General features: G+C 38.0%; 1 protein-coding gene across 8 annotated transcripts in view; it reads left to right on the top strand.

Moving 5' to 3' along the window:
* Nucleotides 1-600: 600 nt before the first annotated feature.
* The window catches only part of Tlk (Tousled-like kinase), a 41,706-nt gene continuing 26,358 nt past the window's right edge, over nt 601-15,948 (top strand). For 2 of the 8 annotated variants that reach the window (XM_028306061.1, XM_028306058.1), the window contains exons 1-2: nt 601-751; nt 2,018-2,074. In XM_028306061.1, the coding sequence (XP_028161862.1) occupies nt 2,050-2,074 (25 nt within the window). In that variant the 5' untranslated portion in view covers nt 601-751; nt 2,018-2,049. Of the gene's footprint in view, nt 957-2,017; nt 2,075-15,171; nt 15,672-15,948 lie in introns of those variants that run through there. The other 6 variants (XM_028306059.1, XM_028306055.1, XM_028306056.1 and 3 more) reach the window with 5 other exon arrangements.

Raw genomic sequence — 15,948 nt, 5'->3', positions numbered from 1 at the left:
CATCGTCTAGTCGCGTTGTAGTTGAAAATATTTAGCGCAATCGGGGCCCATTATTAATAGTCATAGTCATAGTCATTTTTATTCCATAGATGTCATTTGGCTGAAACGAACGAACGATTAGGATAATGTCCTAGTATTTTTTTTTGTTGATTGAGAATCATCTCAATTATGATTGATAAAACACACAACAGAAGGATCAAGACTATACTTAGCATTTGAGTTGAAATTACACAAATTACAATACCCATAACACTGCCTTCTCGTTTCGCCGACAAAATTTGCATAAAAGCAACTTTTGATTGCTCTTGAAGTATTTTTTTGCATATAAACACAAATAATAATGCAATTCGTTTGATAAGAGATCTAAATTTCTGAGTAGTCCTAAAAAGCAAACAATGAATTTATTTATCCTAAAACTAATAGAAACTTTGGTCACCCTGAGGCATAAAAAATACACATTCTTTCTTGCTATCCGGTTCCGGTGTCGATGTGACCAGTGTGCACTCTAATCCATATCTGTGAGTGTGCACTAGGTGTGCACTTCACTGTCTATGGTTGCACCACTCATTCACTCACACAGGGACAATCAATCAGTCAGTGAAGTTATATTTTATCTGTGGTTTTTAAATTTGCTAAACAAAAATGGTGTTTAGGTCCATTTTTTATTGTAAAATCTAAGTATTTTCACGATCTGAAGACAATTTTAATAATTTCTTCGCATTATAATATTCTTCGATTACTGTACCTTGAGGTAATAAACTATTGTCTTATAAAAATTACTGATGCGTCGCCATTTTCGCATTTTACTTACATCTAACCAAAATGAAACTTTTGGTAAGTTAGCTGTGACCACGTAAATAAATGTGATATTAATACGTGAATTGTAAGTGATTCGTTGACGATTCATTGTGTTGTGACTATCGAGTTTCACCATGATCAATTGCTTGGATGCGGAGGTTAGTTTTTTGGGTTTTTACTAAACTTTCATCTGTACTGAAACTTATGTTGTAAGTTCGTTTTAGTAATTTAGGCAATGACCGGCAATGAATATGTTATTACGACCAAAGTTTGTTAACTGTTTAGTGCCTACCCTCTTTTTATTTTATCATACTCAAACATGAATAAACCTGTTGAATGCTTATTTTGACTGTCAGCCAAGTTAAATTTATTTTTTTCTGTATCTAGTCCTAGGATGGAAAACTGTCAAGACAAGTTGTGACAGATCCTAATATCCATAAAATATTCCAGTGGGAATAGGAAAACTATTTCACCTTAGCTGCTATTCATATTCTTTCAGACACCTACCGAAACAGTGAAAATAAATGTTTACTCAGATTTATAACAATGATTTTGTGTGATAGATAAGTATTTCTACTTTCCTTACGTACCTACCTATTACAGCAGATAATTATTATGCATTGTGGATCATTTAAGAATGTATTGTAAACATTTGTTTACAGTTGTAAACGGGACATATTTTATAGTGTTTTATTAATTAAATCAGGTGTTCCTTGTCATTGAATATGTTACAAAGTAGGTAATTTGTAATACCCATTGACACCTTTACAATTACTAAAACAATCCACATTATTTTATTAGTAGAATTTTTATGATTTCAAGACAACCAAAATATTCTATGGCGCTTTATAATCAATGAAAACACCTATTTATTTTGTTATTCATTAATGAAAATGTATTTTAACAATAGTCATGTTGATGTATCATTAATACCACTTGATTAATTAAATATTTTTTAACATAAAAATGTTGTATGAATATCTATTTATATGAAATAGTTGTACCTCAAATGTAAGTGAAGAATAGGTAGTTCTGATAAGTCAGCATTGACATGTGAGTCACATGCTTCTTGTAAAAGGGAGTCATTTAGTCACACCTTATGATATATATTTTACCTGAAACTAAGCCCTAAGCTGTTTAATTTGTTCCTTGTGTAGGTATTCATAGTCTGTGGTAGGTTCCTGAAACATTGACTGAATAACACCTTTCTTTTTTTCAGGAATCGAGGAAGATAGTTTTTAACCCGTAGGCATGACGGAAAAGATTTTGTATCCAGGTAAGTCATTTGACCTCTATATTATACTTACTTTAGTTTTGTTCTTAGTTCATGGCAAACAAACAATATTTATAAAGATTCTTCAGACCTGCTATGGTCATGCTACGTTCGGTACCTATTGCCATCTGATTTATTTCATTCCCATACATTATATTCCTAATTTGAACAAATATTTCCATTCAAAATTATGGCATTTTTGTTCATAGACTTTGAATTTGAAAAAGATATTTTGAATAAATAATTTTATTAGTGGAAAAGAAAAACAAAACTATTCTTTTGTTGGTACCATTCTCTAAAACAAGTGAATGGAACATAGTACTATGGATTTTAGAAACTAAAATTATCTTGTACGTCGTCGCTTCGCGTCGCGTCGTTTGCCTTAGTATCTTTACGCCATATTTAAATCGCGGTTAACGCGCTTGTAAAATGATCTGTGGAGGTACTATATTTAATTTTGACTGCTATAAGTTTGCTTATTTTATCAAAAGAAAGAAGAACTATCCTAACTTTTAATTTAGTTATGAAAATGTTGGATAACATGTTGTTAATAATTTATGATCATGAATTTAAAACTAAAATATCTTATCAACTAAGGAATTGGGCACGTGTCCAGTAGGTAGGTACTGTACACGTTTTTGAAATAAATTTCTGTATTGTGTTACTTATTCAAGAGAAGCTCGCAACTTGTTCGCCTTGTTCAGATTCAAAGAGAGTTAAAGCTTTAGGACTTCATAAATGGTAATAATTTGATAGATGGGTCCTGGCCTGGATATTTGATATCACGTGTCCGTGACGTCACAGACAGCCGTCACCAGATCAATAAGGACTCGAGGTCATTTAAGTCGGGCTCGCCGATTTTGCCACGGTTGGTGAAGATTGGACGTCCCCCCCGCGCCTGTAAACCTACCTCTCACCTCTGTCTGATTAAGCGACGCAATAGTACCCTCTGCTTTTATTAAACTGCGTAGTTAAATCCAGAATGGATGCCTTTTGTAAAGGTCACATTGTATGTATCAAGCATTACATATTTACTGCCATCATCGTGTGGACTGAGATGAGACATCAACTGAAGTGTACGATTGAATACGAAAATAATAAAATCCAGCAAAGCGAAAGTTAGCTCTATTACCTATCTTAAATAACTGTGATCTGTTCATTTTTTAAATAGTTTATGATAACATTATGACCTGTAACCTATTTTCCAATAATGTTGCCATGAAATGAAATAAATGTAAATAAAATTGATTTAATGAAAACAAGTGGCTGAGTAATACCTAGGATAGGATCCTAAGTTTATAATCTTTTTAAGCGTTCATTTCATTATGGTTTAATTAGCTTTTTCGCCATCACTATGATCCTAAAAATAAGCATCTTCCATGTAGGCTATTTATTTATTTATTGATAATTAAAAAAATATGTTATTTAAATTGGCATCCGCATCTGGCTAGTTTCTCCTTTTATGTTCTTACTTTGCAAAAGGTCGCTCTTGAAGGTTAAAGCATAATAAACAGTTCGATAAAGTGATGCTTGGTATCCACGCGCGACGTGTGTCGCCTACGTGTAGGGTGACAACGTGTGCCCGTAACTAGTCAGGAGTACGAAATACCGCCCACTCCCTCTTTTTCATTACTACTGCAATTCAACTAGCTAGTGGCTGGGAATGATAAATAATGATCCGTTCAAAGTCTTCATACATCTTAGTACTTTCAGTTAGATCGCTACCGTTCGAAGGGNTCGAAGGAGGTAAACAGACTCCATTGTATCTTATGCGAATTGCGATGAGACTTGAGGGGAGCAAGAAATCGGTGTGGGTTGACATCGATCGGTGCTAATTTCCTGGCACCTTCAAGTTCGTTCAATTCGTGTCATTTTTCGTTTTGGAAAACAGGTCTTTCTAACAATCCTTTTTTCGGACCACTTTGTCACAGTACATTTATCTGGAATCAACTTGCTTGCAGAAATTAGAATGTATTGTAATTTGTAATTGTTTTAAGTAAATGCTAATCTTTTATGATTTTTATCGTCCTCTTATTGTCTGCAAGTCCTCACGTTTCCCGATGTATGGTGGCCCTTGGCTGCGCGGCGCGGGTTGGGCGGCGGGCCGCGGCGCGGTGCATGTGCATGTTGGTTGACGCATCGCGGTTCAATCCCCACATACGACCCGAGCTGAGGAAGTATGTAAAACGAGTACATAAGACGTGGATCGATGCCGGAGATGGCAACGCTGCCTCCCACCTAAAAATACTCATGGTTTTGTGACTCGAATCAAAACTAGATGCGATTACACAATTAACTTACGTAATATTGCTTCCGAATTGGAGGAAAATAGCACGTAATATGATTAATAAAAACCGGCATCACTTTTAAAAAATGTATCATGTTTTTTTTGGTTCCCGCAACTAAATACAATTGTTAAATTCAAAATAAGGATACAATCAAGCCAATAATTGATTACGATTTCCATTTATATTTTTAATAATAAAGTTATAAATAGTAGTGTAGTTATTGAAAAGGAATTTTATTGAACAGATTGTTGTCCGACTTAAGATTGCCTTTCGTGATCGTGACAAACTCGAAAAATCTTTAACACTCGAAGCACCGCACATGCGCGTCTCACTGACCTTGACGACTTCTGGCGAACTAACATAATCTCATAGTTTTTTAGTTCAATTTATTTATTTGTGCCAATAAAAGTTCATCCCACGTTAAATACCTGTTAGGACTGCAATCTCTCAAAAATACTTATTATTACTTATACTAAGTTTCTTTCAATTAAGAAGTTCTTTAAATAATAACTACAATTCGGCATGGAAGAATAATTCCAAAAAACTGAATTGTTCGTTACTAACACTTAACTCGGGAAATCGAGACATCAACTTCTTTAGTTATTTATCTCGGCGCATGTTACTTCAAAAACGTCCGAAATCCAATATAGGTAGTCCAATACATAATAGAAATACCCCGATCAAATTAATTAAAAATGAGTCAGTATTTGGTATCGTTGTAATGTCAGCCAATAGCGTCACCGCCGCTGTTGCCACGTTTACCTGCTGTGCGTGTCTGTAGTACATAATTGATTCGCATTGTGGACGTGGCTGGTTCTAAGCTCCACTAGTCCTACCCAAGCAAGCACGGTATTATACTGCATTCAGTATAATGAACAACTATCTTGCTTACACAAATAGGACCGGAATAGTATTATAGTCTAAGAATGATATTCCATTTTTGGACGCTTATTGAGTTTGTTGCAAGTTATTAGATTCAATAATTCAACTGTTCTCACTGCCACGTAATGTAGATAAATTCGCCTGGCTTATAATAACAGTGTAATAAGTACTGCAAATCTCCACATTTTTTAATCGATATTCTTGAATACAAAAACATTGGAAAAGGAGTCTATGTATGGAATGGAATACTCTGATGAGTCGATGACGCCGACTTATACCAATCGATTGTAGGTCCTATAATTATGTAAAATGTGTTGTGTACCTTTAAACATATAAAAATCAAGAGCGAATTGTTTTGATAGCAATTGATTTGATGATTACCAAACATCGATGTGCATTTTGGAATGAAACCTGGCAGTGCAACCCCAAAATTATTATTTTATTTTAATAAAGTTTACCAAGTCTTACGATATACATACTCTGGAGTACAATAATTGTTGGAAAGAGAGATTGGATCAATGTCAAAACTGAAAGTCCAGTTAAAATTTTGTATAATTGTCCGCAGATCTAATAAATAAAATACATTGATTAATAATTGTCCATCAAGATTATATTATGTATTTTCCTGGATGTGTCTTGTTTCAGGGCCCAATAGTGAAGGGTTATTAATACCCTGCACTATTGTCGAATGGAAAACTGAAAGAACTTTTATGATCTAAAATCCTGTGGATTTTCTTATCTTATTCATAATTAATTTCCTCCCATTACAATAATATTGGAACAGGAGCTTACGAAACTCCTTGAAGAGTTTCAACACTTTCAACCGATCTATCACATGGAGGTGAGTTTATGGTTACCTGCTCATTACTGCCGGCCGTGCTATGATAATGATGAGCTAAGTTTTGCTATGGATCTCATCCCAACTATATAATCCCAACTAATAATATTATAAATGCGAAAGTAACTCTGTCTGTCTGTCTGTCTGTCTGTCTGTCTGTCTGTTACGCTTTCCCGCTTAAACCTCGCAACCGATTTTGATGAAATTTGGCATAGAGATAGTTTGAGTCCCGGGAAAGAACATAGGATAGTTTTTATCCCGGTTTTTGAAACAGGGACGCGCGCGATAAAGTTTTTCTGTGACAGACAAAATTCCACGCGGGCGAAGCCGCGGGCGGAAAGCTAGTTATTTATAAATCGTTCTTCCCCAGTACAATAAATTTGGAACAGGAGCTTACGGAACTCCCTGAAGAGTTTCAACCGATCTGTCGCACGGAGATGAGTTTATGGTTGCCTGCTCATTACTGCCGTAATATAATAATGGTGATCTAAGTTTTGCTATGGATCTCATTATTTATAAATCGTTCTTCCCCAGTACAATAAATTTGGAACAGGAGCTTACGGAACTCCCTGAAGAGTTTCAACCGATCTGTCGCACGGAGATGAGTTTATGGTTGCCTGCTCATTACTGCCGTAATATAATAATGGTGATCTAAGTTTTGCTATGGATCTCATTATTTGTAAATCGTTCTTCCCCAGTACAATAATTTGGAACAGGAGCTTACGGAACTCCCTGAAGAGTTTCAACCGATCTGTCGCACGGAGATGAGTTTATGGTTGCTTGCTCATTACTGCCGTAATATAATAATGGTGATCTAAGTTTTGCTATGGATCTCATTATTTATAAATAAATAGTTCTTCCCCAGTACAATGACTTTGGAACAGGAGCTTACGGAACTCCCTGAAGAGTTTCCCCCGATTTTGTCACACTGAGGTAAATTCATCGTTGCCTGCTCACTACTGCTGGGCTAAAATAAAGGTGGTTCTGCTATGGATCTCCTTATTTACGAATATTTTCTCCCCAGTACAAACATTTTGGAACAGGAGCCTAAGGAACTTCCTGAGGAGTTCCAACCGATTTTGTCACACAAAGGTGAATTTACGACTGCCAGCTCACTACTGCTGTGCTTAAAATAAAAGTGGTTCTGCTATATAGATCTACTTATTTATGAATCGTTCCTCCCCAGTACAAATATTTTGGAACAGGAGCCTAAGGAATTCCCTAAGGAGAGTCACACGAAGGTGAATTTATAACTGCCAGGTGCCAGCTCACTACTGCTGTGCTATATGGTGGTTCTGCTGTGGGTCTCCTTATTTATGAATCGTTCCTCCCCAGTACAATAATTTTGGAACAGGAGCTTGCTTAGTGAACTTCCTGAAGAGGTCCAACCGATTGATTTTATATCTGTTTACTTACTAATGCTGCGCTATAATAATGGTGATCTGAATTCTGCTATGGATCTCGTTATTTATGAATCTTTCCTCCCCAGTACAATAATTTTGGAACAGGAGCTTGCTTAGTGAACTTCCTGAAGAGGTCCAACCGATCTTGTCACATGGAGGTGATTTTATATCTGTTTACTTACTAATGCTGCACTATAATAATGGTGATCTGAATTCTGCTGTGGATCTCGTTATTTATGAATCTTTCCTCCCCAGTACAATAATATTGGAACATGAGCCTACTTATGGAACTCCTTGAAGAGGTCCAAGCCAACCGAACTCGGCACACGGAGGTAAACTTATGGTTGCCTGTTCTCAGCTGTCATCCTATAATAATGGTGATTTAAGATTACCATGGATCTCATTATTTATGATCGTACCTCCCTAGTACAATAATATTGGAACAGGAGCCTACGGAACTCCCTGGGAGTTCCGACCGATCTTTGCACGCGGAGGTGAATGTATATGCTCACTACTACCGTGCTATAATAATAATGGCGATCTCAGTTCTGCTATGAATCTCCTTATTTATGAATCGTTCCTCCCCAGTACAATAATTTTGGAACAGGAGCCTACGGAACTCTCAAAAGTTCCACCGACCGAACTTGTCAACACGGAGGTTAAGCAGGTTATTACACACGCGGTAACCAACAGATTTGCACCGTGTGATCATCCGACTTGGGCAGGAGGTTGTCAGGTTCCCGGGAATACCTTTCAGAATAGCCATGTAAAAAAACAGTTATTTACCCAACACTGTTAAAAAAAGGCATTTCTTGAAATTGATTGGAAAATTATCTTGAGTACATTTTGGAAAGGGAAGCTCTGTGACTTTTTAATTACCGCTTGGTTTTTTGTATAATTATTAAAATCAGCCAGGTAAATTGATTTACGATTGACTGGTTAATTTGTTGCAAAATATTTCCTGCTGAACTGCTGCTTTGCTAAGTCATGAAAGTAATAAAAAAATAAGTTTGAGAATTTATTTTATAATCCATTTAAACTACCGGTAACCTTCGTAGAAAAAGAAAAAATCAAAAGGTGTGATGTTATTTTATTATTTTATGATGAAAACCTCTGAATTACATACTTTTACGAGTTTGGAGTGAATACATTATATTGAAAAATTAAGATAATGCAAATCTTTTTTATGTGTAGGTAAGCCGTCGAGGTCAATGCTGCAAACAAACTGTGCAGAAATGTTAGAAATAACGAAAGCACGATGGTAACTCATAATAGGGCCAGTGAACTGAATGTTGCTCTACGAGTGAAACCCGGCTCGCACGAGGTCAACGAACTGTTCATTTCGCTGCATCCGTTGCAAATACTGTGCGGCGGCGCATCGATGCCGCCACCAATTCTGTCGACTGAATACACCACTTTTTCATTTAACAAATGAAAAAGTAGTCTGAATTGTAAAGAATCACGAGTGAAGTTTAGTTCGCAATAGAAAGTTGTGCAGGCAGGTAAATTATTGCGTTCTAAATTATTTTTTCTCATTGCAAACTTGGGAAAGACAGCAAACTTGTCTGCCAAAGCCAACTTACTAAGAGTGGAGTACATTTTCTTGTGTTGGTAAGAAGATGAGATTTATTGGCAGTATTGAGCATCGTTTTACATAATCCCAACTAATATTATAAATGCGAAAGTAACTCTGTCTGTCTGTCTGTCTGTCTGTCTGTCTGTCTGTCTGTCTGTCTGTCTGTTACGCTTTCCCGCTTAAACCTCGCAACCGATTTTGATGAAATTTGGCATAGAGATAGTTTGAGTCCCGGGAAAGAACATAGGATAGTTTTTATCCCGGTTTTTGAAACAGGGACGCGCGCGATAAAGTTTTTCTGTGACAGACAAAATTCCACGCGGGCGAAGCCGCGGGCGGAAAGCTAGTATAAATAATAATGTGTATCAATATTACATTATTTATAGTATTATGGTGAAGATGCCAAGAATATTATAAATGCGCATTAGAACTTGAGGTCTGTTCGTGTTTGGTGATAACTGAACCCGGATAGCTTTCCCGAGGGAAAGGTGTTATGTAACTGACAGTGGCGGCTGCGGAATTTTTCGCGGACGTTATCGACCGGACTTTTTGAGTACAGCAGATTCGCTAGCAAACCCTTTGTGTCGAATTTGGCCTCACCCACCACACCCTCTCGGGCTCGGCAGATGTTATTCATGATTCTCATTTCTTAAAACTTTAGCCACCATGAAATGCATTATTATTATATTATTTAAATGAAATTGACCTTCCTAGATTGAAGTGTGTGTACTGTGTATTGCTGTTAAGTGTAAATCGTATATTTATTTTTCCAAGATATTTGTTATCGACCAATTTAACTAATCATCTAAATAAGAAACTGAGCCAAATGATGAGTCTATCAATGTTATAGACAATACTCTTTAGCCACTTTCAAATATTTTCTTAAACATTTAAGTTGCATTTGAAGAGCGAACATAAAACGGGCAAACAACATTTCTCCTTGGTGCCTGCCTCGGCGGCACACGGTGGTCCCGATTTAATAAAACATGGACATTGATGCTAGAAGCACGAAATTTTTTTTGATGGTTACTGCTATGATAACTAATAAGGCAAAAAAATATCACAATCCTACGACGTCTATTTCGTAATAAAAAAAAATATATTGATATTTTTTGTATGGAAGAAATTACGTTTCTGTCAATTTTTCGAAATTCTTAAACGGTGTCAAGATGCCGATCACACATGTTATAAAACAAGTGATTCTGAGTATTTCATGCGAAGATACTTGTCACTTATCTCTGCGTACTTTTGAGTTATCGAGGGTTGAAAAATCGATTTTTTTAAATTAAATATTTCCACAAAAAATTGCCAAAATTACAATATGGTGTATAAGGGACACCTTTGATGACACATAACAACGACTCGACTCGCGCGCGCTCGTATGCATCAGCTTTTAATAATATAAAATAAAAAATTAAGGGAAATACTTAATACAACGTTGTATGTATAGGTCCGCTGGCCGTCAAAAAGTAGCTTATACGAGAGGTTGCCCAATTTACAATATGTCCATCATTGATAACTCACACAAATATCATCTCTCTGTGAAGGATAACAAGTTTTTTTGTTTCCAGAAGCTTTTGATAGGATGGAAGCTCATAAATACTCTCTGAAGTGAGAATGAATCTCAAATTGCGATATTGCCATTTTGACAAATTACATGATGTAACTAGCGCTAACGTTTATCTTCAGGTAGACACAGTTTTAAGTTAAAAGATTGTCTACTATTTCACACTGTTTTTCGTTTTGGAACAGTTCTTTGATTATAGGTAGTCGCTAATTTCGTTTTGTTAGACTCTTTCAGTTTAGCACATAAAGCGTAAACTAATTCCTCCTCAGAATGATCTAAAAGTGTTAGAGAGCGCCTCTTCTTCTGCAGAAGAAGAATTTTGCATAAATCTTCAAAAGGTTTTTTATTTATACCAGAAGTCGATGGTTGCACATCTACTTCCGCAGTCTCATCAACTGGAGCGTCTTCCTCGGTGTTAACGTTGTCTATGCGTTGTGTTAACTCGGTAAAAAACATTTTTTAAATCTATATTTTTACATTTCGGCCAGACCATTTCAGACTAAAATGACGAACGTATTGGCATTGAATTGTCTTCCGAAGATTTGAGTAATTATCAAATCATTAAGTCGTAATTTTACAAGAAATATATCAAAGAAGATATGGTCTGCTTCCAGCAGAGCCCAAAAGACATTTTTGCACCAGAATTCGCATTGGCTAGACTCTGAAATTGTCTGGCCGAATTGTAAAAATATAGATTTAAACAATGTTTTTTACCGAGTTAACACAACGCATAGACAACGTTAATACTGAGGAAGACGCTCCAGTTGATGAGACTGCGGAAGTAGATGTGCAACCATCGACTTTTAGTATAAATAAAAAACCTTTTGAAGATTTATGCAAAATTCTTCTTCTGCAGAAGAAGAGGCGCTCTCTAACACTTTTAGATCATTCTGAGGAGGAATTAGTTTACGCTTTATGTGCTAAACTGAAAGAGTCTAACAAAACGAAATTAGCGAGTACCTATAATCAAAGAACTGTTCCAAAACGAATAACAGTGTGAAATAGTAGACAATCTTTTAACTTAAAACTGTGTCTACCTGAAGATAAACGTTAGCGCTAGTTACATCATGTAATTTGTCAAAATGGCAATATCGCAATTTGAGATTCATTCTCGCTTCAGAGAGTATTTATGGGCTTCCATCCTATCAAGAGCTTCTGGAAACAAAAATAACTTGTTATCCTTCAGAGAGAGACGATATTTGTGTGAGTTATCAATGATGGACATATTGTAAATTGGGCAACCTCTCGTATAAGCTACTTTTTTACGGCCAGCGGACCTATACATACATACAACGTTGTATTAAGTATTTCCCATATTATTTTTTTTATTTTAGTAAAAGTTGATGCATACGAGCGCGCGCGAGTGCGAGTCGTTGTTATGTGTCATCAAAAGTGTCCCTTATACACCATATTGTAATTCTGGCAATTTTTCGTGGAAATATTTAATATAAAAAAATCGATTTTTCAACCCTCGATAACTCAAAAGTACGCAGAGATAAGTGACAAGTATCTTGGCATGAAATACTCAGAATCACTTGTTTTATAACATGTGTGACCGGCATCTTGACATCGTTAAAGAATTTCGAAAAATTGACAGAAACGTAATTTCTTCCATACAAAAAATATCTATATATTTTTTTTTACTACGAAATAGACGTCGTAGGATTGTAATATTTTTTTGCCTTATTAGTTATCATAGCAGTAACCATCAAAAAAATTTTCGTGCCTCTAGCATCAATGTCCATGTTTTATTAAATCGGGACCACTGTGCGGCACAGTGGTTTGCCCGTGTCTCCTTTCGCCTACGGGAGTCGGGAACTGGTTTCACGCTGCGTTTGTCAACGTTTGACTCCACATTGGATTTATTTTAACAGTGTACCTTTAAGTTCTCTATATTCATTGTTGCTGCTTATATTGACACAAGCGTCACCGCCCGTCTACGTTGAGGATTTTCACAGTAGGTTCTGGGATTATGTAAGGCTTTACACAAAACGTCATTTGAAATAGAGGGCGGAGAAAAGAAAAATCCTTTAGTGTCGACGTTGGTGTACTGGGGTTGTGGGTGTTTAGGGGGTGCGGTTGGAGGGGGGGAGTTATATAGTGACGCGATCACGTGTACATTTTGCAGCCTGTATTGATCCTGTCGTCTTTTTCATGTTGTTAAGTGCGGTAGCCCTATAATTTACAATTATACAAGTAGCCTATTGATTTTAGACCAACTTGGCTAACTAAAAAAAAATGTTAAATATTTATAGCAGTGAGTCCATCTAATTACAACAATCATCTCCAATCCATCAATAAGTAATATGTACATCTTATACCTCGTTCCCACAGAAAGGAATCGCCATTTTAATCATCTTCATGTACACTTACAGTCGTCAATACATACAACTAAACATTGATGAATTTACTGTACAGTGCTGTCAGTATTTGTTTGCTATCCCAGATACATTTTCAGTAAGACTAATGACTTAAATTAATTTATTAGAATGTTTTTATGGCTTTTTTGCAGCTATGGCACAATAAATTGGTAACTAGATTTCCTAGTCCAGTTTGAGGTCGACGTCACGTCAGTAGAGTGATGCTCCTGTTTCGCTTTGGTTTAGTGTTGCCTCGTTGGGAGCGTGCCATTATTTCCTCGCTTTGTTTTATTTTCGTCAAACGCACCTATTTCTGTATTGGGTCGGTATTTACACCCACTGCATCGGTTATTGACAGTCCCACTCTAGAATTGTGTGTTGTCTAGCGTCATTTTGAAAAAAAGTTAGGTGCTCTTTTATGATAGGTTTTGAAAGAAGGCAAAGGCATAAGCGGTGTACAGGGTGGCGACGTTTAAATAAATGATGTGGTCATTACAGTGGTGTCGGTGTGCGGTGCGCGCTCGCTAGTCCATCGACCCAGAGCTGAGCACTCACACACAATGAGGCCCTTCGCCTTCTACGCGTTATTTAGAAACTTCTACATAGATATCTTGCTTATGTACTCAGTATCCACCTCGCATTGTGTAAGTATATAACATACCAAACCCTACTTATATCTTTCAATATAGACATCCGTTGAATTAGCACAGAGATATCGTTGTTTTTATCACATGAACCGACATCAGTTAAAGCTTTCATTTCTGTTATTATCGTTTTTAGGTAATGTTTATAGTAGATGGAATAGTAATAGGACTAAAAAATAGTACCTATCCAGTTTCAACCAAAGATTTGCTGAACTAAGTAAGACCTCTCCAAGAATTTCCACAACGACAGTAAAAATTATTACAGCTAATTAAGTTGTTTGGGGATGACAGACTTCATTGATTAATTCTTAGCCTTTGAGCTATCTCTACAAATGATTTGCTTTGTGCCCACAACTACGTCCACTANGTCCACTGGCTTATGTGGATCGTCGTCGTTTAGAACTCTTATTGGTTGGATCATTTTGAAAGTGGCCGAGCTCCAGTGGCGACATTCATTACGGGTGCAAATCGCAATCCGTTGCCGAGAACAAGCACGCGGCACGCGGCTAGCGGCAGACAACAGAAGAGGAGAGGCGTGAGAGTTTAGTCGAGTTGAACGAGATGCGAGATTGTATGTGCGCGCTCTATTTCGGTCGCGGTGGCGCACTCGGCGGCTAATCGGCGTGTCACGTGACGAGCGCCGGAAGGACGGGGGGTGAGGCTCGCGGGCCGCGGTCCGCTCAGGCAGGGGCGTCGGAATGCAGTCACCACCGCTCGATGCACAGCATAGCTCTCGCCGATTGATCGTCAAGGTGCTCACACTGCTCACTGCTACACGTCGTCACATACCTACATATATACTAACCAAATAATGTATAGCATCAACATTATAAAACCAAAGTAACGCTGCGCTCGTTGCAGAACAGTCAACAATACGTTTCGAGGTTACCTTTATTGCCTCTATTAAATTTTAAACGTTATGTCCTACACGGTAAAATCCATTGCGCCCCAGCGCTAGTGACTCAATTTTGTAAACATTTGGTTTGATGCTAATAAGGGGCGGTAGGAGTATAGTATAATAGGCACTGGTATGGATTATCTAGATACATACAGACCTAAATTGCGTAGGTTTAATCGCAAATTATAAGTTTCAGAAAACTTTCAATTTTTCGCAAGTATGTTTTTTTTTCTAATAACTTAGATGTTTTTGTAAATGCCTATGATCAAACTTGGTGTAACTTTACCAAGATCTTTATGTTGGCAGTTTTTTTGTAAGAAATATAAGTACCTACTTATGTACCTAATACTGTGTTCTTTCTACTTAAGTAATGTGTGTTTACGTTTTGGTAAATACAGTGTGAGATTTGAGCATTGATGCTTGCTGAACTTGTTCTTGAGTGTATTTTGAGCGGTTCTTATAGCGGAGTGCGGAGCACCATCAATTTCATGTCTTGGATACTTGAGTCGTTCTTGATGGAGTAAGGTAGGATGAATTTGTGGAGTAAAGGCAGTAATTGCAACGCGCGGATTGCAGGCGATTGCCCCTCGCCCCGCCACGCCACCCTGCGCTCGAACACCGTAAGTAAACAGTCTGGTGTTTATCCGCGTCTCGCTCGCACCGACCGCGTCGCGTCGCGCCTCTGAGGTGCACTCGCTGTTCCTATTATTTTCGTGACGGGTATTGCGCCGAAGCCGATTCCCGCATCCTCGCCCCCGAGACGCGAGGTCCGGTCTCGCGGCGGAGGCGGCGGCGGCGGCCGTTCGCATCGCGCGCCAGTCCGCGCCCGAGGCCGACTGTCGCATCGGTTCGCGCCTACGAAACTTTCGGCCGGCTAGTTGGCGGTTTGTTGAAAATGCGGCACGTTCCGGCGAACGTAACAAGTGAGACTCGGAGCGAGTGACGAACGGCGCTGCCGAGCGTTTGATTTTATCGGACCAGTGACGTGTCGGTGACAGTGATAGGATTTTGTATATTTAGTTTGTCCATGCTACACTTGAATGTGGATGGAGTTAGGAGAGGTGTCGGAAGATGCATTTCAAGGAGTCGTTCGCTATGAGCGATCGACCGAGCGAACGCGCCCGCCGCAACTCCCGGTGCAAAGGTGTGTGTCTGGTGTCAATGACGGCTACGAGACGTCTGATCTGCTCGCGCCTCGTTCGCCGCGCGACCCCGTAGTTCTTCAACAAACACTCCATACCATAGCCCCCAGCCATATCCACACCACTGTATGCCCCAGCTCTTCATAACAAACACTGCGCGCAACGCATGCATTTATGTACAGTTAACACTGACAGTTATGTCATGATGTCCGTTTATTGACCAATATAATCATTGTTTGGAATAACTGGCGACCACATTATTTAGTTATTGAAAAGTCC

Source organism: Ostrinia furnacalis, unplaced genomic scaffold (genome assembly GCF_004193835.3).
Source record: "Ostrinia furnacalis isolate ACB-3 unplaced genomic scaffold, ASM419383v2 OfSCF1862, whole genome shotgun sequence".
Classification (NCBI taxonomy): Eukaryota; Metazoa; Arthropoda; class Insecta; order Lepidoptera; family Crambidae; genus Ostrinia; species Ostrinia furnacalis.
The sequence above is the reverse complement of the archived record's forward strand: the minus strand, read 5'-3'. Positions and strand labels throughout refer to the sequence as shown.